Below are 23,986 nucleotides of genomic sequence, written 5' to 3' on the forward strand. Positions count from 1 at the left end.
ATGTTCTTTAAATCCAAGCATTCAGTGTTGGCCAGGGAGGCCTGGCATGCTATAGTCCACGGAGTCACAAAGAGTCGGACACGACTTAGCAACTGAACAACATCAACAGTGTTGGCAAGCAGGATGGATCAAAGGCTTTCAAAGCTGCACATTCTGGTGCAGCAGTGTGACTTCTAGACATTTACGTGGGGAAGCAATGAAGGATATATGCTCATCACAAGACTTGAAAAAGCAAAAATGGTAAATATTGATGTGGAAAGCATCACTGACAGAGATGGATTATAAAACAGATATGTTATTCCATTTGTTCAAATCCAGAAAAAGGTATGGATAAGGATGTACACAGAGTCAGCAACCGTGTTTCTGGGAAATTAATCTTGAAATATTTTTCCTCTTCTTACTTCTCGGCATTTTTTTCGACAACAAATGTGTAACAATCTTACAATAAAAATAATGCTTTTGATCCTGTTTTCAAAACCAGTCTCAGCACAGAGAGCAACTGGTAGGTACGGATGATCCTGGACTCTGCCAGCCCAGGTGAGCAGCCCGCCTACCCTCAGTGACCACGTTGCCTCCTGAAGATCAAGTCTCCCACCACTTTCACCCAAATCACTGGCCAGTCCCGAGTCCCAAGGCCTTTGTCCCCAGTGGACACCATTCAGGACTCGCCCGGCCTCCCACCCCCAGGGCGCAGTGAGCTACCTGAGCGTAATTCATGGTCTCCATGGTGCTGTCGTAGGCTGAGCGCAGGGAGGCAAAGTTGATTAGCACGTCTACCTCTGGGTGCTTCTTCATGGCATCAGCCATGTTCTTAAAGACGGGGATCAGGATCTCCTTGTGACCCCAGTAAAACTTCTGTTTGTGGTCCCCACTGTGAGAAAGGCAGAGGAGGGCTGAGGACATGGTCAACCTGCAGGGGCTCAGGAGGGCCTTCACCCAGAGGATAAAAAGGCAGGGTCACCATCTTCAAAGAGTTTAGTTTATGGGAAAGAGATCCCCCAGAAACATCAACCGCCCCCATCTGAGATGGGCAGACACCTCCCCAGCAAGGGGGGATAAGCCAAGGCCCCCCAGCTGTGTTGCTGTCAGAGGAAATGCGATGAGGACCTCCACTTGGTGGCTGCATCCAGCCTCCCCGCGGAGTGACTCACGTGAACGGGTAGACCATGGCAGCCACTGAGGGCTCGTCGCGGGAGCAGACGTAGTCGAAGTCCAGCATGCCCTGCACAGCCCGGGTCTGCATGCCCCACACGATGGCCTTGGTGTGGCGGCTGAAGAGGGTGGCGCTCTTTCCTGGTGGGCAGAGACACTGCGAGTGCACCCAGTACACACACCCCTAGGGGCTACCTGCCAGACCCCTCCTCGCCCCAGGTCCAGGGAGAGTGACTCATCAGAACTGCAAAGGAAGGCAAGAGGATGGAACTCGGACAAACTGGGGGACGATGCACCTGGATTTGTTCTGCAAAGAGGTAGCAGAGAGTGAGAAAAGAGCAGAGAGGTCCTGCCTGGCTGGCCAAGAGCTCAACGGTGAATAGACAGCAGAATTCCTACAGGAAAGGTGTATGTATGCAAATGAGGGCTTGATCAATTTTTTTTTTTTTGGCTGTGCTAGGTCTTCATTGCTGAGTGCAGGCTTTCCCTAGTTGTGAGAGCTACTCTTGGTTGTGGTGCATGGGCTTCTCATTGTGATAGTTTCCCTTGTCGTGGCGCACAGGCTCTAGGGCACAGGTTCAGCAGTTGCCATGCGTGGGCTTAGCTGCCTCGTGGCATGTAGAATCTTAGTTCTTGGCCCAGGGATCCCCTGCCCTGGCAGGCAGATTCTTAACCACTGGACCATCAGGGAAGTCCTGATCAATTATTTTTAAAGTCATCTGAAAAAAAAAAGTTAAGTTCTCCCAATCACAGTGACTGAAAGACATGTTTTTTTCTAACTTTGGTGTGGGGGCAAGGGAGGTGGGGGTGGCGGGAGGCGTGGCCATGCTGCTCAGCATGAAGGATCTTAGTTCCTTGTCCAGGTATTGAATCTGTGCTCCCTGTAGTGGAAGCATGGAGTCTTAACCACAGAACCACCAGAGAAGTCCTGCAGACTTTTTATTTTTTAATTGAAGCATAGCTGATTTACAATGTTGTATTAATTTCTGCTGTATAGCAAAGTGACACAAATATATATATACACACACACACACAAGTACATATATATCTCACAGGACACTGAATATAGTTCCCTGTGCTATACGCCAGGACCTTGTTGTTCACTATAAGACTTCAAACAGATCCCCAACAATCCTTACCACCTGTGACCTTGGACATAAGACAGCTCATGTCAGGATTTAAACCTCTTGATTCTAGGTCAGTGTAGGTGCAAGAAAGAGGTTTGTTGTAGGCTTATCTCATCGACCTTCCACCTGACCTTCTCCCCACAGCCTCCTCCCAGGTGGCTCTTTCCTGCTCCTGGAGGGGTCACCAGAGGGTAGGAAAGGGCAGAGGGGATTGGGAGCTGGCAGTCACCTAGAGCAGGCGCGTCAACTGACACCCCCCCCCCCCGCTCTCAGCTGGAGGAAAGTAGCCCTCAGGGGAGGTTCTCAGCTGTCCCTCCAGAAACATAATGCAGAAAACTCAGGGGCATTTAGTATTAATTAACCTGCGGTACTATCACTGGCTTGGCTAACCAAGTTCAAGGTCTGATTATTTTAAGATGAAGCTTCCCTAGTGGTTCAGTGGTTAAGAATCTGCCTTGCAATGCAGGGAACACAGGTTTGATCCCTGGTCAGAGAACTAAGATCCCACATGCAGAGGAGCAATAAGCCCGAACGCCACACCAGAGCCCACGCACCACAACAAAAGATATCGCCTGTCACAAGGAAGATCCCAGGTGCCACAACTGGGACCTGATACAGCTGAATAATTTTTTCTTTTTTAATGAAATTTAGAGATCACTTTCCCCAGGCATGGAGGATTCACATCCCATGCAGGCTATCCTCTTCCATCACAGCCGTAAGCTTCTCATGACAGAAGGCTCCTAATGGTGCCAACACCCAGGATTTACGGTGCCCTGGATCCATCTGGGTTCAGTGAGACATGAGATCACAGAACAAGTGAGGCCACTTCGTCCAGTTCCCTCACTTTCCAATTCCTGCAAACTGAAGCCCAGAGATGCCAAATGACGGAAACTGTAGGTCATCTAGCATCAAAGTCAGGGTTACACAAACACGACCTTGAGATGCAGCTCAACTGTGCAAGTGAGGAGGGACATAAGCCAGCACTGCCCCACCCAGCTCCCCATTCCCGGGGATCCCAGGACAAGGTCTGGAATCTGTACCAACCCACACGCACTCCTAGCTTGAAAAGGGCAGAACTGGAGCGCTCAGCACACAGAGAAGACAAGCTGAAGGTGGCGACCCTCAGCCTGCTAGAAGCACAGAGGCCCCAGAGAGAACCTGTGCTTTGGGGCTAAGCCCCCACGAGGCTCCTCCACTGGCTCTGGTGTCCTGGGCCAATCTGCCCCCACTTCCTGCCCTCCTTTCCCACATAGCTCAGGACTGACAGCAAGACCAAAGCCATTTCTCCCTCCACCCCCACCCCCATCCCGGCCAAGAGCCCTCATTGAGAGTCTGTTCAGGGCTCAGCCTCAGGTCTGGTTTTCTACGTAAACAACGAATGTTGCCAGAGGCTGGGAGGAAGGGCTACTTGACCTCGCCTAGTTACCCCTTTCCTCCTCTTAGCAAGGAGTCACAGGTCATCCTTAAGAGACTACCATGCCCCGGATTTTGCACAGCTGTGAGTATCAAAAAGTTAAATGGAAGACCTGACACTTCGAACTGATGCATCTATCCACCTCAGTGAACCTAGTCACGTGTGCACGCAAGCGTGAGCACACACAGATCCTATCCCTGCTAAACAGTGACCTTACACACACACAAAGCCCAGTCCAGATTAACTGTGCACCCTTCCGGGTCTCTCTCTCTCCTCCATCCTGTCTTCCTCCCAAATCCCAGAGAAATCTGAACCTGTCCCAGGTGCTGGGAGCTCTGGGATGCAGTCGGCAGTGGTGAGACTGAGGTGGGAAAAGAAAATGAAGCCGTCACGGGATGCAGAGAATCAGGTGGTCAGCGGCTCCCCTCCTGGCCCGCTGGCTCCGCCAAGCCCCCTTCAGTTTCCATGGCTTCCTCCTGAGGCCGTGGGCCTGGCTCCTGCCCCTCCTGCACTGTCCACTCCCCACCACGTATGAGCTGGTGACAACCCCCATGGCAAGGAAAGCAGGGGCGTGAAATAAAGCAGGGGTGGGAAGGGAGGGGGCAAAGACCAGGACTTGGGGCAGGCTACACCGAGGCAGGGACAGAGAAGATACCAGACAACACTGCAACCCACCAGGGACGGGGAGACAGAAGCACAGAGTAAAGACTGTAACCCACTAGAAAGCCACACGCGGAGCTGGGGGCATCCTACCTTGCAGGGGTCTTGGACTTGGGACTGAATCTGTCAAAGAAAATGACCAAGGCGACTGAGTGACCCGTTGATGGCTGGAGGCTTTGGAGGGAGAGGGTGGGAACAGGAAGGGGTTGGTGGACGAGCCTCGCCAGGCTGCCACCCTCACCATCTCTAGTCTGTTCACAACAGACAGGGGCCCAGCCAACAGGAGGGCCCCGATCAGCAGAGTGGAGCCAAGAAGGGGCAGAGGTCCAGGGCGTAGAGAGAGGAGCGAAAGCACCGAGGCTCAGAGGGTGCATTGGACACCAAAGGCCCAGGGTCTCTGGATGGACAGCTGGCCCAGGCCCGCCCTCCTAATCCTGTTTTGTCCCCGGGAAGCAGGGGACATCAATGAGATGATGAGGCTGAGAAGATGGACCTGACACTGTGCTGGGGACAAAGCAGCCGTTTTGAGGACTTCCAATTCTGAGAGCCCGGAGCCAGCGCCACTACTCCACAAAATGCCTCAAGCACACTCTGTCCACCCCAGGAGGAGACCCGGGGTAACTGACATGGGCTACCTAGTCCTGGTGGCAAGGGCTGGCTGGCAGAGATCAGGTCTCTGATGAATCAGAGGAGGGAGAGACGAGTGGGCAAACCAGATGGGAGGGCAGACAACGTGTGGCCTTGCGGTACGCTCCCAGGAAGGTGAGACCCAGGATGGTGGGGGCGGGCACAGGAGTCTTCTGCCATCCTGAGCTTTGGGCTCGTGCTGTCTGCTCAGGGGGAGGGCCTGAGGGACCTTCCCCCAACCTGGTACTCCTGTAACTCCGTCTCCTCCGCAGCCCACCAGCCCAGATCACACACCCCGTGGGAGGGGGCAGAGAAGACAACTGAGGAGTGGAGTGACCCCACTTGCAGAGAAGGCTCCGGCCACCACATCTCCGTGTCCCATTCCCATCCCACATCCCACGTGCCACGCCCACAGCGAAGCCCAAACTACTTCCGTCCACCTCTGCTGGCCCAGCGAGGTCTCAGAAAGGAACAGAGGGTTCTAAAACCACGTTGGGAGTTACCTTGGAGCATGGCAGGCTTGGCCTTCTTGGCAGGGGCCACCTCATCAGTTCTGGACTCAGAAAAAGATGCCGTCCTGCTGGGGGCTGGAGTCTGGGGGGACAAGGGGGAGAAAGTAAGGGTCACAGAGAATAGCTGGGAAAAAAGCCAATGGTCCTTAAGGCCCCAGAGAACTCAGGTAATAAGAACTACACACAGCTCTGTTCTCCACAAGATGCTTTCAAAAGTACTATGCTAATAACCCTCTGAGATAGGAATCAGTAATGTCCCCAAGCTATAGACAAGCAAACTGAGGTTCTTGGTGATAACTGCCGGGGTCCCTCCCTCCGCAGGATTTGAACTCGGGTCTAATTTAAAAATCCCCTATCTTTCCACACCACCACCTTGACTAGGGCAGGAAAAAAACCAGCAGAGATACAGAAACTAACCACATACAGCCTTCTCCCTGTACCTCCCCAAGGTCCCCAAAAGGTGGGGACTGGGCCCCGGATGGGATGGGGTATGAGGGGCGACAAAGATGACTCTGCGGGCTTTGCAGCAGAGGAAGACTGGAACCTACTGAAGTACTCCCGCTGGCGTTGAGGAGGAAGTTTGCGGTGTGGGCCGCTGTGGGCGGCTGATTGGGGATGGGCCGATGGCCCAGGGCCATGCCCACGATGGCCGTCATGTGAGTCTCGGTGCCGAAGACATGGATGGGGATCCCAGTGGTCTTCCCTGTGAGGAAGGAAAAGCACTCATCACTTGAGTCTCCTAAGAAGTGCCCGTGGCCGCAGGACTCTGCCAAGGACCCTTCTGAGCCCTGGCCGTGTCTGGCACTTTCTGTGCAAGCCCGATTATCCCAGGACAAGTTGGTGGTCATTTTCTTCACCACTAAACAAATCTCTGTAAAGACTACCTGCCAGCAAGAGCATGAAATGGCTTTATGGACACCCTCCAATGACCACAGCATCGTGAGAGCCTGCCCTCCTCCTCCACCCCTGTCGCCTGTGGCCACCGCACCACAGCCCTCCAAGCCCAGCCTCTGTTCCTGAACACCTGGGCTCCTCTCCTCTCCCCAGGGCTCTGCCCTGCTCCTTCCTCCGCACGGAGCTGTCACCTGGCTGTCACTCAGCTCAGCTGAAGTGTCACCTTCTGAGAAAGGCCCTCCCTGACCTGACAGCCGTTCCCCTCCACGCCGCCCTGCCTGGAGATCCCTGGTAGACAGCATCATGTTCCAGCCGCTGTTTACTTGTCTTAATGTCCCCAGAGTTTAAGGCCCCAGGAGTGACTGGGTGGCATTAACTAAGCTGTGAGCCCAGGGCAGGTCTTCAGTTTTAGGTGAGAATTAGGACTTGAGACCACTGTAAGTGATCCAGGTGGCTGTAATATTTGCCATGGATCCCAGATTTGGGAAAACGGGAAGGCGGAAAGGTCCAGTCTCTCAGTCAGAGGGCCCGCTCACTGAGCAGGAGCGGCTCACATCTCCTCCCCTCTGTCTTGTCACCTGCCCCTCAACCCCCGCCCTATCCCCCTCCCCCTCCCCACACCTCACCCCTACCCTCACCCCACCCCTCATCCCCACCCCCACCCCCCACCCCTCACAAAACTGCTCTTGGCACCAGGGCTGCGCTTCACTCAAGACCAAAGTCCGCTGGTTCGATCAGGTCAGTTCAGAGAGACCTAATCTTAGTCCTCACTGATGAGACGTGGTACCCCAGTTCTTGAAAGCCCTGAGTCTGAGGTCTCTGGAGCCTGCAGGAGGCACCCAAAATGGAGAAGGAAGAAAGGAAACCAAAATGGACCCACGCCCTCGCTTCCCTCAGCTCAGAGAGGGGGCAACTCCTTCCTGTTCTACAATCTGTTGGACCCCCACCTCCATCCAGGCCTGGATACTGACCCGTCTCCCTCCCCTCACCCCTCAGTCTGGGCCACCGCTCTGTCCTGGAGCTGCCACAGCCTCCTGGGTGGTCTCCTTGCTTCAAGCTGGCTGCCCTGGAGGCCTTATCTCCACCTGGCAGCCTAACTAGCCCTCAACTCCAAGTCAAATGGTGTTGCACCTCTACTCAAGTCTTCCAGCAGCTGCCAGGGTCACAGCCAAGTGCCCACGGGACCTATACCAGCCCTGTATGCTTCTCCCTCGGCCTCTCTGCCTCCAACCTCCACCCCAGGCTCCTCAGTCGGTCCCACCTCAAGGCCTCTGGACCTGCCCTTTCATTTGCAGACAGCCACCACCAACTGCTCCCTCTCCTCCTCAGATTTCTGCTCAAATGCCACCTCTTTGGCCAAGCGCTCTGACTGCCTCATTTAAAACGGCCCTGTCCCCTCCCACAGAGGCCACCCCTTCCCCAAGTGGTCCTGCCTCGTACCTGAGGCCGCAGCCACTGTCCTCGATGGCACGAGGGCCTGCTGCCTGTCAGCTGTCGCGTGTGGCCGTGACCCCAGAGCTCGGCACAGCACTGGGCGTGGAGCAGGCCTTCCACAGGCAACTGCTGAATGAACAGCTGAATAAACTGCTTTCCTGCCCATCCTGAATTTAGGTTTTGGTCAGGTGCCATGTGTCAGAGGGCATAGAAATGCAGCGGAAGCTGGCTGTAGCTCCAGGGAGTGAGGTGGGTGGTGGGAGAAGCATGGAGACGTTAGAAGACTGACTTGCTCAGGAAATCCCGAGGAGGCAAGACGCTCAGGGTGGGAGGGACAGAAAACATCCCCCCATCTTACCGACTTCTCCCATGACCCGTAAGCCCTCCTGATAGTTGGGGCCACCTCTTCGGACAAAGATCGTGACCTCGTGCTCCTTCAGGGGACCCTGGTAATCTCGAATTGCTCTCACGATGCCCTGGAAGGACCAAGGGACAACACTCAAGTGCTTAGAAAGAAGGCAGCAAGAAAGCAAGCGCTTACAACCATGGGAAACAAATGTCCCAGGGCTGCAGGGAGTTTCCTGGTGGTCCAGTTGTTAGGACTCAGCGCTTTCACTGCCAGGGCCCCAGGTTCAGTCCCCGGTCAGGGAACTGAGACTCCATTAGCTGTGCTATGCAACCCAAAATAAAAAAACCCAGGGCTGCTTCTCATGAAGCACAGAAAGACCCCGCCAGTCAAGAATTCCATGAGTAAACTGGACTACCGCAACCAACCCCAAGGCCCAGGACTGGTGACCACTGGTGATGGTGCTGAGGTGAGAACATGGGGTACCCGGGGTGACACCCCTCAGTGCACGGGGTATTGGGCCGCCAACGTTGCTGTTGTTCAGTCACTAAGTCGTGTCCAACTCTTTGTGATCGCATGAGCTACAGCACGCCAAGCTTCCCTGTCCTTCACTATCTCCGGGAATTTGCTCACATTCATGTCTACTGAGTCAGTGATGCTATTACCATCTCATCCTCTATCGCCCCCTTCTCCTCCTGCCCTCGATCTTTCCCAGAATCAGGGATGAGTCGGCTCTTTGCATCAGGTGACCAGAGTATTGCCAGTATTGAGTACTGGTTCTCAGATGCCAGTGGGGCTTTGCTGGTCTCTCACCCCATCTACAGCTGTTGTTTTCTTAACAACAGCTGTTGTTTTCTTAAAACTGTAATTTTGGGGGAAGCTGTACACCAAGATCCTATGCATGAGCTGTTGGGGTTATCAGGACAAAGTCTATTTCACCGGCAAAGTTCTACAAAAGCTTCTCCAAGTGACTTGGGAACAGCTGTTGCAATGGGTATAACTTTGGAAACGTGGGCACATGCACAGCTGTGGACCAGTTTTGTCTGAGCAGATGGGGGGCAAGCTTATGGAGTCTAAATTCCATCATTCGTGGCGTTTCACGGCGAAGCTCTACCCACGGTGCCTGCTCCAGACATAATCGCCCTTATCACTGGTGCTGCCTTTATGACAGGACTGCTTGGAAGTTAAAACAAAGCTGCCGAGATCCACCTGTGTCAGATCTATTTGTTGAATCAGGTCCAATTAGGGACCTGTTTTAGGTAAGACTGACAAGGCCTTGTCCTCTACTCCTTGATAGCTCAGACTTCCAAGACTGACATTTATTTACGCATTCTTCTTTTTTTAAATAACATATACTTCTGATTTTTTTTTGCTTTGCCAGGTCTTAGTTGAGGCACATGGGATCTTTGATCTTCATTATTGCAGCATGGGGGATCTAGTTCCCCAACCAGGGATCGATCCCGGGCTCCTTGCCTTGGGAGGATGTAGTTGTAAGCCACTGGACTGCCAGGGAAGTCTCAATCTACATGTTATTCTCCAAGTTTATGTGGAACTACCAGATGGCCGACGTTCTTTTGAACAGCTGCCCTGAGCATCTGACAGTAGGGGATACTAAGTGGCCTCCTGAGGCAGCCACCCTGAAGGGGAGGAGTCTGGAGACACGTGAGCTCTCATTCTTACTGGCAGTCACACTTTCTTTAAACTGGTGCCCACGGCCCTGACCTATGTACAGAGACCCAGGATGACTAGCCTCCAACTAGATAAGCAGAAGCCCTGCACCCCAGCGCGTCAAACACTTCGTTATGCCAACCTTTTCGAGAGGGGGCAGATGACTGGGAGACAAAACACCAGGAGGTGCAGAGAACCCAGTCTTACAACAGAAGGTTGGAAACGGGGTCAATCAAGCCAGTTCTTTAAGAACTGAAACAGGAAAGGCAGAAATTCACCTTCTCCCCACATTGTAGATGGGAGAATCACGGCTCAGAGAGGATCAGCTGCTTGTCCAGAGAGACACACAACTTCAGAGAGATCCATCCCAGAGTCTTCTGCATCCCTAGGTCAAGACCACCCCCACCCTGGCCTGGGTATCTCATGGGGATCTGCTTCTGTCCCAAATCTTCTTACAGAAACTTCCCTTCCCTGCTTCCCCCCAACCAACCACGTTCCCCTGCAGCTGGTTACCTTGAATGTGGCAGCCACGTTGGTGAAGTTTGCGATGCTGCCTCCGATGATGAGGATCTTGCCTGGATTTGGAGCAAGAGAGAAGTCAAAAAAGGGTTAGAAAGGGAGACTTAGGCATCGTATCAGAAATCCAACTGAGGTCCCCCAATTGTTAGGAGATACCAGTGCAGAGGTGGGGAGCAAGCTGGTCTCTCCTGACTTAGTTTCATCAGCTCAACCCTCCCTTACCTAGGCCACGGAGCAGGTAGTCAATCCAAACCCACAGAATCTCTGCATCATTCCTAGCTGGCATCGAGAAACCTAGCATGGTTTCTGGACACCCTGGTGGGATTCTCTGTCTGGCTCATGAGAAGGGGAATCAGTATCTGTAGTCCCAAAACACAGCACAAGTGGTAAAGGGAAATTGGGAACCACACAGCCTGAATAATAAAGGTGTAAGCAGGCCATGAAGAACTGAACTTATAGCAGTCAGCAAAAGCATGCTGCCACCACTACCTCTGCTGCCACCTCCCTCGCACCTGCTCATAGGACTTCATGTATCCACCCCTTCCTCACCTGCTTGGAGCCCCTGGAATGACAGGTGCTGTCACTACCTGCTGCAAAGTCAGGGCAACCTCGGTCCAGAAGTTAAACGATGAGCCCCAGGTTTCAAAGGACCGGGACAACCTCATGCCTCCCACCCAAGCCAAAGCTCTTTCCACCCCAGGACACTGGGCCACGCCAACGAAGAGCCCGTATGTCTCACCATCTGGGTGCTTCTCGCGGGTCATAAGGGAGAGGATCGTCTTGGCGTAGTCATAGGTCTGCTGCTCGCTGGGGGCGCCCGAGTACTCCCCGTAGTTTGCCAGCTCGTTGACACCCCCCAGGTCGCAGATGGTGTCACTGCCAGGGAGATAGGGAAGTCAGTGCTGGCAAAAGGCAGCAGCCTGGTGCCTGGGGGGGCCACACAGAAACCCCTGAAGCCTTGAGACCAGGCCACCTCTAGAAGCGACCTCTCGGCCCTCAGACCCTCAAGCCCCTCACCAGTCATACTTGAAGGTTAACTGTGCTGCATCAGACCCTCCTAGGGGAGCACCCTGCCAGCCCTACACGACATCTCTATGAAGTGTGAAAATATAACTACTGCTGTTGTTTAGGCACTAAGTCGTGTCCGACTCTTTGCGACCTCATGGACTATAGCCCGCCAGGCTCCTCTGTCCACAGGATTTTCCGGCCAAGAATACTGGAGTAGGTATCCGTTCCTTTCTCCACGGGATTTTTCTTGACCCAGGGATCAACGAGTCTCCTGCATTGCAGGCAGATTCTTTACCGATGAGCCACCAGGAAAGCCTGTGACTATTGACACAGGTGCTAAAACAACTGGAAGGACACACACCGTGGTGACACACTAGGGCAAGGGGTGGGGACACGGCCTGGTTCACTTCCCTTATCTGCGGCACCTTTGCACGGAGCACATTATTACTAATGGTAAGAGTCAAAACTAAAAATTTAATTTTGAAGCAAAGAAGACAGTTTTGGAGACAACATGGGTAGGCGTTTCCGGAATGCCCCGAGGGTTCCTGTTCTGTACCGGAGAGGGGGGTCAAGCTGATTCAGGCCACATGTGGGAAGCCCATGGGGGACCGACCGTCAGCCCCTCAGCAGCCCCTTCGGTCACCTGTACACGACAGAGGCACCCCCTCCGGCCACCATGGTCCAGATTCTCCCCTTGGGATTCAGTAAAGTCAGCTTCAAGCTTGCCCCACTTTTGGCGTCCAGATCTGCGATGTAGGCTTCCTGGGGACCAGAGAGCAACAGGTGGGCCCTGGGGGCACCCCCTTCACCAGGCTGCAGACCCCAGGCCCCCTCCCTTTCCCCTGGAGCAGTAGGAAAAGGGCCTCCGTTGTTCTCACAGGGTCAGGAAGAAGGGTTTGTGTGGGGCCTCATGGGCCTGGGACAAAATGGGATGCTGTCTGTAAGCACCAAAACCATCTACAGCCAGTCACCGCCTGGAAACAAACTTTCCAACTGCTTTCCCTCTGATTTTAAGTCCTGCTAAGTCACTTGCTTCTACCCTGGCCCCACCCGCAGCATCTCCCTGCCTAACTCATTAGGTGCCACCCTCCCCCAGCCGGCCAGGCCCCATCCGTTCCTCCAGCCCAGACTCTTCCCCTAGCCTAGGTTCTGTCACACACGCCCGATCCTGCTGTGAGGACCTCTCAGAGGATGGGGTGGGAAGCAGCAATTAAAAGTCTCAGCAAGTGGCCAAGACAACTATCTAATGACAGGATCAGGGGGAGCCACTCGGAATTACTGAGAAACAACAAATCAAGTTACGAGCCCAGGGAGGTTGATTGAGAGAGGAGTCTAAAAGGATTTCTGGCCAGGATTCAGAGGCTTGGCTCTCTCCCACCCCCACCTCCTTTGGGGTTTTAAGAAAATTAAATGGCTCGACCTTCCTTTCCTGCCAAATATATAGCTCACAAGGGGGTGGGGGGAATGCTCATCTGAGATTAGTCACCCCGCCCGGGCCCCCCTCACTCTCAGTCTCCTCCCCACAGCAGCCTTACCTCTGGGTAAGCCTCCCGTCCGAAGGGGGGTGGGAACTCTATGTCACCCCACTTCACTTTGCAGATGTAGTCGGCAGTGGCATCCACCTTGGCGGCCAAGTCAAGGACGTAGACGCCATCTTTGGTCACGACTTTAAGAAAAGAAGAGGCGATTGGACATGGGTCTCAGCAGAGGCGACCGTCCACCTCCAACCCCCTCCAGGCTTTCCCACACCCACCCCCGTGAGGCCCCCAGGCCTCACGACTCTCCAGCTCAACAAGAAACCAGATTGGTTCTTATGGAGACACAGCTTTTCCCTCATTCAAGGAAAAACAAATTCTACAAGACCATCCCCACTCCCTGATCTGTAGGTACTAGGGCAGAACCCTGTTTTAGCTGCCATGGCAATTTTAAAACATTACCCATTCACCCATCCACAACTCTGCTATTTAAAAACAAAAAGAGTGTTTCAAGCACAATGTCTAAGGCCCCTGGGTGGGCACCCCAGGGTCTCTTAGGGTCCAGAGAGAAGTGGGAAGAAGGGGAGCTGTGGGTGCACCGGGCCCCCCACCAGCAGAATTCATTTATTGCTGCCTCGCTGGAGTCCACTTCCCTTTACCCAGGGCCACTGAGCTAATTTAGTTAGCGCAGAGCCATCTGGTCCATGAGAGGGGCTACATCCCCCAGCTGGAATCTGAATCAGGAATCTGACCTCAGAAGCTCTGGCCAGAGCCAGCCCACACCACCTGCCTCTTGCAAACCCGAGAGCCTTCGCCAAGGTGTTTCCAACTGTGGCGGGTCAATGATTGACTAACTCCTGGAGCGGGTGGAGGGGAAGGGGGCCTCTGAGGCACCAAGAGGAAGGGAGGGCCTGACTGGTCAGGCAGACACAGCGGCAGCCCAGCTCCCGGGAGAACAGCCTGATCTACTGGCGGGAAGAGCCACTGAGCAGAATCAAACCATAACCAGGACTTCCCCATCACAGAAGAAATTGGAGTTGGTGAAACAGAAGGATGATCATGGCCTCCTGAGAGCTCAGAAACAGGAGCCTGGGGAATCCCTCTGCCCCTACACACCTGTCTGCACTGCCCTCTGCAAGCGGGGGTGTGGTGCCCTCTGCAAGCGGGGGTGTGGGCCCACCCCAGCAGAGATAGTTACCAAGGGGGTTGATCTCGAGGTAGGTGAAGTACAGATCCTCATAGAAATTGAAGAGGCCGGAGATAAAGCTGGCCAGAATTCTAGAGGGAGAGGCAGAGAGGGACTGTCAGTCCACGAGGGAGCAGACTCAGCAGCATCTCTCACTGCTATTGACAGCTCCACTCCCCAGCAACCGCTCTGCTGACCCTCCCTCTGCTCGCCAAACCCTGCTCCCCGGATGTCACTCTTCAGCCACTGAGGCGGAAAGAGGTTGTCAGGCATGGAGCAGGAGGGGGGCCCACACCAGACAGACAGGGGCAAGGAGGTGAGGGATGCTGACAGACATTTCAGTCTGAGCCAGCCTCCCCACTGCCCCCGCATTCCTCCTGGGGGCGGGGAGGGGCTGGGACTGCTGGCTGCTCCCCATCTTCCAGCCAAAGGCTGGGGCGGGGTAGCCGGTGCCCAGACAGGGAAGACCACTCCGCTTGCCCCCTGTACCCAGAGCTGTCGGCCTTCCCCGTTCCTATACCACCACCACCCTGCCATCCCTCTCACTCAACTCTTTCTTGTCTTCGGGGGCGTGGACCAGCAGGTGTTTCTTGATGTCCTCAGGATTCAGCTTCTCATCGACACCGACAAGTAGTTTCTGGGCTTTAGCATCCACGTCGCCCACGTCCACCCCACCCTCGTGGTGGAACAGGACATAGTCCCCTTCTCGGGTAGCATAGATGCAGACGTAGAACTCTTCCTCCTTACGAGGGAAGAGGGCAAAATATGGGTGAGGGGCCCAGCCCCAGTAGTATCATTTCTAAAATCCCACAGACACCTCCTACTGGGTGAGACCTCAAGGACAAGAGGCCACTGCCTTGCTGGCTGACAGTCCAGACTGGGCCAATGTGACCTGCTCCGGGGTAAAGGTCCTCCCTTCAAGTCCTGCTCACTCCAGCACTGGGAAGTCCCCTCTGTTACCAGTGCTGGTTCCTTTCTGCCGCAAACTAAGCCCTTCCCCTCATCTCTGAACTCCCCGCTCTACAGCACCCTCAGACCCTAAAAGCGCAGCTTCAGAGACTTTGGTTGCTCTGACTTTTCTCCAGCAGCTTGATTTCTCCTTTCATCATTTTAGGATCAACAGGCACAATGCTCCCAGAGGGCAAAGACCCAGCTGGGAGCCACCTCACACATACCTGAGTGTGGGGGACGAAGGGTTCGATCAGGAAGTTCTTGAGGAAGCCTGTGGCCTTGCCAACCTATGGAGATTGAAGGAAATACAGCTCAGGCGGATGGCACGCCTTGCTCGCGGGGCAAGAGGAGGGATGAGCCTCTGCTCCTTCCACCTCAATCGTCCATCAGAGGTGGGGCCCCAGCACTACTGCCACACCACCTGCCAGAAAGAGATCTTTCCAGAAACTAGGGCAATGGGGTCACAGACTCTTACATTAAAGAAGTCTTCATGAGACCCCCTCTTCCACCCACTGCCCTTGTGCCAGCCACACTTTGACACTTCTAAAATGTCTCACATCTTCTTTTCCACCTCCTCTGGAGGGTGACAAATGAGCTGTAATGTGGCCCCGCCCCCCAAAAGCAGCGATCTGGAGCCTCTACCCCTCTGCTGTTCCACAGATCACGTGCTCGGACAAATCAAGGTTATCGATCCCAGAGCTCAGGCAGGGAGACCCAGTCGCAGGCGCAAGGAATGGCTGGGGAAGGGAGAGAGAATGGAGCTTGACAGGGAAAACTTTTCTGCACAGACTTTCCCCGCTGAGGACAACAGGCCTGCAGAGCTAATCAGTTTGAGTGGGTCCCTGGCGGCAGCCAAGGCAAGACAGTCCTCACCCGCCCTCCCCATGTGTCCCGAAGCCCCCGCCCGCCCATGAGTGCGTCATTGCTGAGTCAGGGACCAGACAGTGATCCATCAGAGGTAATGAGCCGCTCCTGCCCGGGCTGACACTGCTGCCAGCTCAGATGTCCCCAGCGTTTCCCCCCACCCCCTGACAAAAGCCAGCTAAGAAGGAAGCATGAGGACCTCCCTGGGGACACTGCTCAGCCCCCCAACCCTGCTGTCCTCTCCCCAAAGGCCTGGGGGCATGAAGGTCAAGATCCCTCCACCCCCAAGCCCGTGTATAACTTCAGGGATCCCTCTTTATCCAGGAGAGCCAGAAACAGGAAATTAAACAAGAAGAACTGATTTAAGGAAGCCCGGGTAAAAAGGAAGATGGCTCCATCACCACCTTCATCCTACTCTGGGGAGATCGAGTTAGAGAACAGCTCAACCCTGATCCACAGTCACCCCAGATGGGACAAAGCCAGGTGTGGACAGCACATCCTCCCCGGCTTAAGCCAAGCCTTGGTCCACTCCCTCCCTTCAGTTCTCCAGCTCCCTTGGGGAGAAGAAAAAGAAATGCAATTTTATTTCTGGGCATCACTTAGCCTTCCTAAGCCATATTTCGCTTCAACTCTCACCTACAGAGTTGAAATTAATCAACAAGCTGGGAGAAGACAAGAACTGAATTGACTTCAGGATTAATTGTCTCCTTAATTGTCTCCTCCTAGATTCTTGGCCCAAGATGGTTTCTGCCTAAATGATTCTGCATCTCCCTTCGAGTTTTTTTTTTTTTTCTTTATTGTGCCTCTTATGTATGCAGGTCATGGTGAGCTACCCTACCCGTTCTGGTAATTGAAAAGAAAGGAGTTCCCAGAGTAGGTCTGGGAACTGTTGTTAAAGGAACAGACTATTTCGGCCTGGCTCGGGTTCCTCAGGCTCAGCTTCCCTGCAGCACATGGGATCTTACTTCCCCAACCAGAGATAGAACCTTCATCCCCTGCACTGGAAGGCAGATTCTTAACCACTGGACCACCACAGAAGTGCCTGTAATACTTCTACTTGTACAGCACATCTCACCATTCCCTGTTAGGGGAGCTCGGAATGAGCATCCAACTGGCCCTACTACATAAACCAGCTCTGCAGGACTCCTGTCCTCCCCAGGCTGCAATCGGACCAGTCATGGGGGTGATCCATAGGGCTGCAGATCTGAAAGCAACCATGTTTGCTTCTGTTCCCACAGCACATCCACCCCAACCCTACACCCAGACTCACTGTAGCTTCCTGTCCCAGGCGTGGCTTCAGCCAGGACTTGACTCCATCCAGAGTGAGGTTGACCCCAATTAGGCCCAGCTTTCCACGCCGTTTGATCAGCTGGTCTGGCTTGACCACCAAGCTCTGGAACAAGAGAGTTGGTTTGCTTGTTTTGTGTTTTGGCTGAGCCATGTGGCTTGTGGGATCTAGTTCTCCGACCAGGAATTGAACCCAGGCTCTTGGCATTGAGAGCCTGGAGTCCTAACCCCCGGACCACCAGGGAATCTCCAAGAGGGGTCTGTATTTAGAGCAAAGAAGGAGAGGGGAAAGTTAAGAGTTAATAGTCTAGGGCCCCAAAGCACAGGATACCCTGGGTGGCTTCCAATTCACCCCACCCCCAAGGTAAATTCCACCCATCTTCAAGGTCAGCTCCCAGAAGCTTCCTTCACCTATCCCAGCCAACATCTTTGACAACCGGGAATCTAGAGCTGTCGTGGCTCAGGATAGGGTCTGGCACAGAGTAGGTGCTCATTGAATAGCTGCTGAATGAGTAAAGGATTCCCTACCCTCCCTATGTGGTATCTTAGCTTCATTCAACATCTCAGAATATGGATTGGCACCCACATTCCAAAAAGAAAGACTAGAAAGACAGAGCCCTAGGGTGACAAAGCACCATAGAAGACATCTGGTCAACCCTATCCCTGTACTTGAACTCCATTTACAAGATCTACAAGCAGCCCCTAGCCACTGCTCACATACCTCCAGTACCAGGAAGTTCACCAACTCCCGTTGTGGTTTGGGGTTTGGGCTGCCTCATAGAGGAAGGAAAATTGCATCCCTGAACACCCTCCCACTCACCCCCCTCACTGGTCCTAGTTCTCTGGGACCTGCCAGAGACGTCTAAATGGATCTACAGAGAGGATCCCCTACTCTGGGTGGATTCTATCAGCCATCTACACAAAGTACAGCATCACATTTCCTCATGGCCCTGACATATTCCTGATGGAGCCGGTGCTTTTTACTGAGCATTTACCAAATGCCAGGCAGCAGACTAAAGACTTTCCAGGCATTATTACTAGTCCTTAAACTCAAGAGAGGTGAAATGGCTTGCCCCAGGCCACATGGTTAATAACCAGAGAGCCGCTACCCGGACTTCAGTTGTCCAGTTCCAGTCCAGGCTCAGCACCTCAGCATGCGGCACACAGGGCTGAACACAAAACGCGCTCAGCCCCCTGCACCCTGCCCACCCAGGCAGGCCATCTGCCATCACTTGTTCTGAGGGGACATCTGGGCCTGGAGGAGGGGTGGGGGGGGGGGGGCGGGGAGGGCTCACCTGGCTGAGCAGCCACGGGTGGTCCTGCAACAGGCGGGCCCAGTCTGTGTCAGGGGTGACCCGGGCATACTTGAAGCGGTTCTGGATGGCCGAGGTGGTGCAGATGTACTTGTAGAGGAGCTCTTTGCCTGTCTGCTCAGAAATCGCCTTGGCCGACATGGTTACAGAAGGCCCTGCACTACCTGTTGGGGAGAGAGGGGCTGGTCAAAGGGTGCGGGGAGATGGAGGTGCTATCTTCTCCAGCAGGACAGACCCCCACCCAGCTGCCCCCAGACCATAAAACCTGATCTCAGTGCTTCTCCAGAGGGAGAAGAGGGCTGCCCCAGAAGGAAGGATGGAAGGGAGATCTCAAACAGCACTGACCACAGACAGTGCGGATTAGGAAATGATGGTGAGGACAGAGGAGAAAAACAAAGATGGCAGTTACCTCCCCGGGGACTCGTGGCCTCTACTCTCTAGGCAAACTAGCTCACCCAAGAGCACATTCACGAACATTCACCCTGGAGCAAAGAAAGCTGGATGGGGAGACCATAATAGCAGGCATGTGACCCAAACCTGAGTGCCTGTCCCACCCAAGATGGGCACAAAGACCCTGAAATGCACCCTCTAGTTCTGTGACCTGCGGGGAACACAGTTAAATAGTGTAAGACTGGCCCTACCCCTCCTCCATGTCTGGTCTCCAACACACTCACTCACTCATTTCACACACTCACACACATCACCAGCCCAAAGGTTGGGTAAACAAGTCTATTTAGCCTCACGCAGGACCAAGCCCCCCAGGAGTGAAGAGGAAGAGCTATGTCAAAGCCCATTTCTCCCAGGACACCAGACTCCCACCCAAGTTCAGAGCTGACACAGGGCGGGGAACTGTGACCTTCAGTGCATCCCACCCACCCCACTGAGTCATCCAGCTACTCATTTAGAGCAAAACAGAGTCCTCTCTGGGAACCACCCATACCGGTCATTTCTAACCGAGCCAGAACTAGGGGAACAGAGGCAGAAGCCATCCTGGGTCACATGTAGGTGAGCCCTAGGAGGTGCATGGAGATTGAGAGTCCTATTTCTTATTTTTATTTTTGGCCACACCACGTGGCATGCACGACCTTAGTTCCCCAACCAGAGATCAAACCCATGCCCTCCGCAGTGGAAGCACAGATTCTTAACCACTGGACCGCCAGGGAAGTTCCTACAGCCCTATTTCTTAGATGAGGAATAAAAGCTCAGAGGAGTTAAGGCAACTTGCCCAAGAAGCCTAATTAATATGCAGGGGTCCTGAGATTTGAACTCAAACCCTCTCACTCCTGGTCCCTAGAAAATCCCACAGTCAGCCTGACAGAAAAGACCACTTGTCCAGGAGCCAGGCCATTTCCCCCATTCACCTCACAGAAGGATCTGTGATGACAACTTCACCTTCCCTCCCTGTCACTTTGTCCTGACACACCCCTTCTCCCTTGGGGTAGTGCCTGGAGCAATTTGGGGAGATAAAGGGCGGGGAGACAGGAAGGGAAAGGAAACTAAGTCATTCCTGACAAGAGCTTGGCCAGATCAGGAAAAGTCACTCCTATCTCACAAAGATTCAGAATTGAGGTTGTTGAATTTACTGGGAGAGAAAAGCCAAGTGTAAATAAAGGAGGGTGGAGCTGAAGGGCTGGCTGCTTTACATACTCAGGAAGGTTGGTGTCTCCATTTCTAGCTCAGGGAAGGCCAGAGTTTCCGGGGCCACTCTGCACCTCCTTTCCAATTCTCCAGGCTGGGCTTCAGGTTCTAATCCTGGCTTGACTGGCTGGCTGAGCCTCCCAGCTATCCTCCAGCAAGGCACAAAGGGTGCATTCAGTGTGGTGTCTGGCCCAAAGGCGGGTAGCTGGGAAGGGGCTCAGAGGAAACGTTCCCGTTTCTCGCCTTCCCCTGGGATGACTTCCGGCTCCTTCTCAATATGAGTTTCCAAAGGAGACGCCTCAATCAGCCCCACTCCCCCATACCCCTCCATCCCCCACCCACTCCAGCTCCATTTCCCAACCTTCTTGACTCAGACCAGAAAAACTGGTCCTGAAATCAGATGGGTACATAAATGTGCCCCTACCCTCTCCCAAACAGAATGCAACACAGGGCAGATCAAGCAGATAAAGGAGAGAGCAGCCGCCGACCACTCTTAGTGGTTAGGACACATCAGTTCAGTTCAGTTCAGTTCAGTCGCTCACAAGCTAATCACAAATTCCAAGAGAAAGGACGCCCCGCCCCCGCCCCCCCAACCCCGGCTAAGCCTCTCCAGCAGAGAGACACTCCCAGAACAACGACCGCCCCCTACCCCATACAAAGACCCAACTTTGGAAAGAACCTGGATGAGAAAAGGGACCTTCTGCAGCTGAAAAAAAATCACAATTTCCTTGAGCCTTAGTTCAGATCTCAAATCCAAGAACTCATCTCTGGTGCTCAGGAGAGGGATGGGAGAGCTGACAACAGGGGAATGGCACAAGATAGAAAAGCTCTGCCAGCTCACCAAAACACAGACTGGCCATCAGAGCACTTTGGCATAGATGGGGCAGGCCCTCTCAAGGCCAAGACAGAGAATTTACAGGACAGAGTAAAAAGACAGGGAAAGAATCTGGCCTCTGCATATTTATCAAGACAGGGTAAGAAGGCTCACAAAGCCAGGGAGTAGACTGGGTAGAGATAAATCACAAGTTTAATCATTCGGGGGAGTCTCTTGAAGGTGGTGGATCTTAACCTATTTGAGGTCAGACTCTTTCGAGCACCAGAAGAAAAGCCCAGAAAAATGTACACATACCCTGTTTCGCTTATCCCTTCAAGATGGTGACCTGTGACCATGATCTGACAGCCCAGAGACCCATAGCTAAGAACACTGGCTCAAGTGACAAAGGGACTTAAAGTGTAAACCAGTCTGGGCTGGGAACACAACACACACACACACACCACTGCAGAGTCCTGGGCTGCCTCCCCAGTAACTGAATAACTGAATATGCTGTCAGACTGGTCAGAGATGATTTCAGGGCAGAGCGAAGATCCAAGGGGTCCACTTTGGGGTCCCAGGAACTGTTACCTAGGTAAATTTGGGGAAAATCATGCCAGGGGACCTGAACACACACACACACACACACACACACTCTCTCTCAATCGAAAGGAGGGCCCTTCTGAGCTGAATGGGGTCTTTTCTGCAGACAGGATAAGTGACCCAGAATTGAGTTCATCCACAGCAGCCATGGAGGGCAGAAGTAGCCCACAGGGAAGGCTGAATGAAAGGAGTTTGTTCTCCAGGACTGTACCCCTGGGACACAGCCCGTGGAGAGGAACCACTGGGGATGCTATGTAGGGTCTCTGTGAGGAGGACAAAGAGCACTTATTTTAAGGTTAGTATCCACAGGAGTGGTGTTTTTTTTTTTTTTTTTTGGAAAGGCCAGGCAATCCCTGGAGTAAAGAGAGGGACAAAATTCTGAGGGTCCCCTACTGCAGCAAACATAATGCAGAATGGGAGTGGAGACACCTACCACCCAGCTGAGCTCAAGAGCTGTTCCCATTATCATTTTCCAAGCTGTTTAAGAAGCTCTTTAAATATTAAAAAAAAAAAAAAAAAGCAGCAGTAGCTCTTTAAGAAGTGAAAACACCCCTCTGGGCAGCTGGGTCTACCCGGTGTCCTTCACCCAACATTTCAGAATGTCAGAAATCCAATGATCTGAGCTGGCTGAAACAGTGCAAAGTTAATGGGTGAAGAGAGGAGTGGGCTGGTTGACCAAACTGTGCTATGCACTGCTTCCCCCCGCAAAATCCTCTGCCCAGGCAGACTCCGGAGGACCACCTAATGGTAGAACTCCTTGATATCCGCCAAGGTTGGAGAGCAGGAGGCGCTGGGACTGGCCCTCTGCCAATCCCGACAGCAGGGTGGCGGCAGCATCTTCCAGCCCCTGGAGGACCCTGTCTCGGCCAAGCTCGGCATCAACGCCAAGGGTGGGGAGAGAGACGGGCACCCCGGCCATCTGTCGCTTAGCGGCTGGGCCTGACGGCACCCCCAGAGCTAGGAGAGTCCTCCCTGCACCGCCCATCCAAGGATAGTTCCTCGTGGCGAGGCCTGGGTTGGCCCTGCCAAGTGTGGTCTTCGGCGGCTGCGCGCCCTGCTCGCTCCTTCCACTTTGGCGCGGGGCTCAGTCGACTCTCCACAGAACTAAAAGGGAGGGCCTGAACCGACTGGTGAGGAGTAGGAGTGGGGAGACTAGCCACCGCTCTACCTCCTTTGCCGGGCATCCGATGGCGGGGGTGGAGGGACCCAGATCGGGGCAAGAGGTGGCCACAGAAAGCCCGATGAGGCCCGGCGACTAGTCCCGGGGTGGGGATGAGGGGAGCCAGTTAGGGGCGATGTAATACGGCGGAGGGAAGGCAGGCAACAACGGCGGCCAGCCTTGTGCAAACTCCGGGAACTAGAATGTGGAGGAGTTGGGGCGGGGGAGGGGAGGGCGACACGAGGCCACCGGCCGGGATCCCAGCGAAGGCTAACCTAAAACTAAGACCCCCAAAACTCCAAGCAGGTGCAGGGAGCGCGCGTGAGCCCCAAGCTGGCTTCGAAGGAGGCGGTTCCGGGTTGGGGGAGGGAAGCAGGAAGCTCCTGGACCAGGTGGGGTCCATCTCGCGAAAACAGCCGTCGGCCACTCACCTCTCCGAGAAAGTCTATGCGCGGCGTTCAGTCTACAGAACCCAAGTCACCGCCCACTGCTAGGAGCGCTCCAGCCTCCCGCAGCCGCCGGAGACCTGGCTTTTGTCCGGGCGCTGGCGGGCTTCTCCCCGCCCCCATCGGCACACAGCGCGAGCCGCCGGGCCATTGGCCACACGCATTCCCTAGCCTGAGCGCCAGACCTCCTCCCAATTCGCTGCCTGATATAGCCCCGCCCCCGAGGCCAGGCCCCAGGGTTTGCTGGGACTTGTAGTCCCGCTGGTGCGTCTGCCTCGGACGGCTGGCGGGCACCGCCTCTCCGGAGCCTGCCAAGCCAGGGAGGGGTCGGGGGCGGGGCCTCCGGTGGGGAGATGGGCCGGGCTACGCTGGGAGGGGAGCTTACGAGGCTGGGGGCCATGGCCTGATCGCTTAGGAGGTGGGCCTAGAGCCGCTGCGATGGGGCGTTGGGGAGTGGGGGCTGGGGTGTTGGCCGAATGGGCTGTATCGCAGCCTTGGGGACCCAGAGTCTCCTTCCCATCTCGCTTTGGGAGAAACTGGCAGCTTGAAATCGGCCACATCGAACCCAGTTGCTTAGACCTACTTTTTGCAAGACTGCTTGCCCATTTGCACGTGGACTCTCTTCCTTAAGCTGGTGGAGCGAGGCCGAGAGCAGAGATAGATGAGACCTCCCACTGTAAATGGGATAGGGCGGAGGACCGCGTGAGCAGGTGGGGCTAGGAGGGGTCAATCACCACCTCGCGTCAGTCACCACCACTCATCCACTCACCTGGGGCACAGAGCAGAGAATTCAATGAGAGATTCTAGCGCAAGGCTGGGGCCATCTCTGCTGCTCGGGCTCTCCGCCCTGCCCCCACTATCTCACGCTTAGACTAGAGGAATGAATGAACTG

The 23,986-nt window shown here is 54.3% G+C and overlaps 1 protein-coding gene across 3 annotated transcripts in view; it reads right to left on the reverse strand.

Annotated features, from left to right (window-relative positions):
* ACLY (ATP citrate lyase) overlaps nt 1-23,281 on the reverse strand; it is a 44,410-nt gene extending 21,129 nt beyond the window's left edge. The window contains exons 1-16 of one of the 3 annotated variants that reach the window (XM_027516845.1): nt 23,080-23,268; nt 18,420-18,601; nt 17,108-17,230; nt 15,198-15,260; nt 14,574-14,764; nt 14,035-14,114; nt 12,897-13,027; nt 12,005-12,123; nt 11,093-11,229; nt 10,348-10,409; nt 8,179-8,296; nt 6,041-6,195; nt 5,484-5,574; nt 4,447-4,527; nt 1,152-1,293; nt 703-871 (exon numbers count right to left, since the gene is read on the reverse strand). In XM_027516845.1, coding sequence (XP_027372646.1) covers nt 703-871; nt 1,152-1,293; nt 4,447-4,527; nt 5,484-5,574; nt 6,041-6,195; nt 8,179-8,296; nt 10,348-10,409; nt 11,093-11,229; nt 12,005-12,123; nt 12,897-13,027; nt 14,035-14,114; nt 14,574-14,764; nt 15,198-15,260; nt 17,108-17,230; nt 18,420-18,578 — 1,821 coding nt within the window. In that variant the 5' untranslated portion in view covers nt 18,579-18,601; nt 23,080-23,268. Of the gene's footprint in view, nt 1-702; nt 872-1,151; nt 1,294-4,446; nt 4,528-5,483; nt 5,575-6,040; nt 6,196-8,178; nt 8,297-10,347; nt 10,410-11,092; nt 11,230-12,004; nt 12,124-12,896; nt 13,028-14,034; nt 14,115-14,573; nt 14,765-15,197; nt 15,261-17,107; nt 17,231-18,419; nt 18,602-23,079 lie in introns of all 3 variants that reach the window. The other 2 variants (XM_027516846.1, XM_027516847.1) reach the window with 2 other exon arrangements.
* Between the last annotated feature and the right edge of the window lie 705 nt (nt 23,282-23,986).

Source organism: Bos indicus x Bos taurus, chromosome 19 (assembly GCF_003369695.1).
Source record: "Bos indicus x Bos taurus breed Angus x Brahman F1 hybrid chromosome 19, Bos_hybrid_MaternalHap_v2.0, whole genome shotgun sequence".
Classification (NCBI taxonomy): domain Eukaryota; kingdom Metazoa; phylum Chordata; class Mammalia; order Artiodactyla; family Bovidae; genus Bos; species Bos indicus x Bos taurus.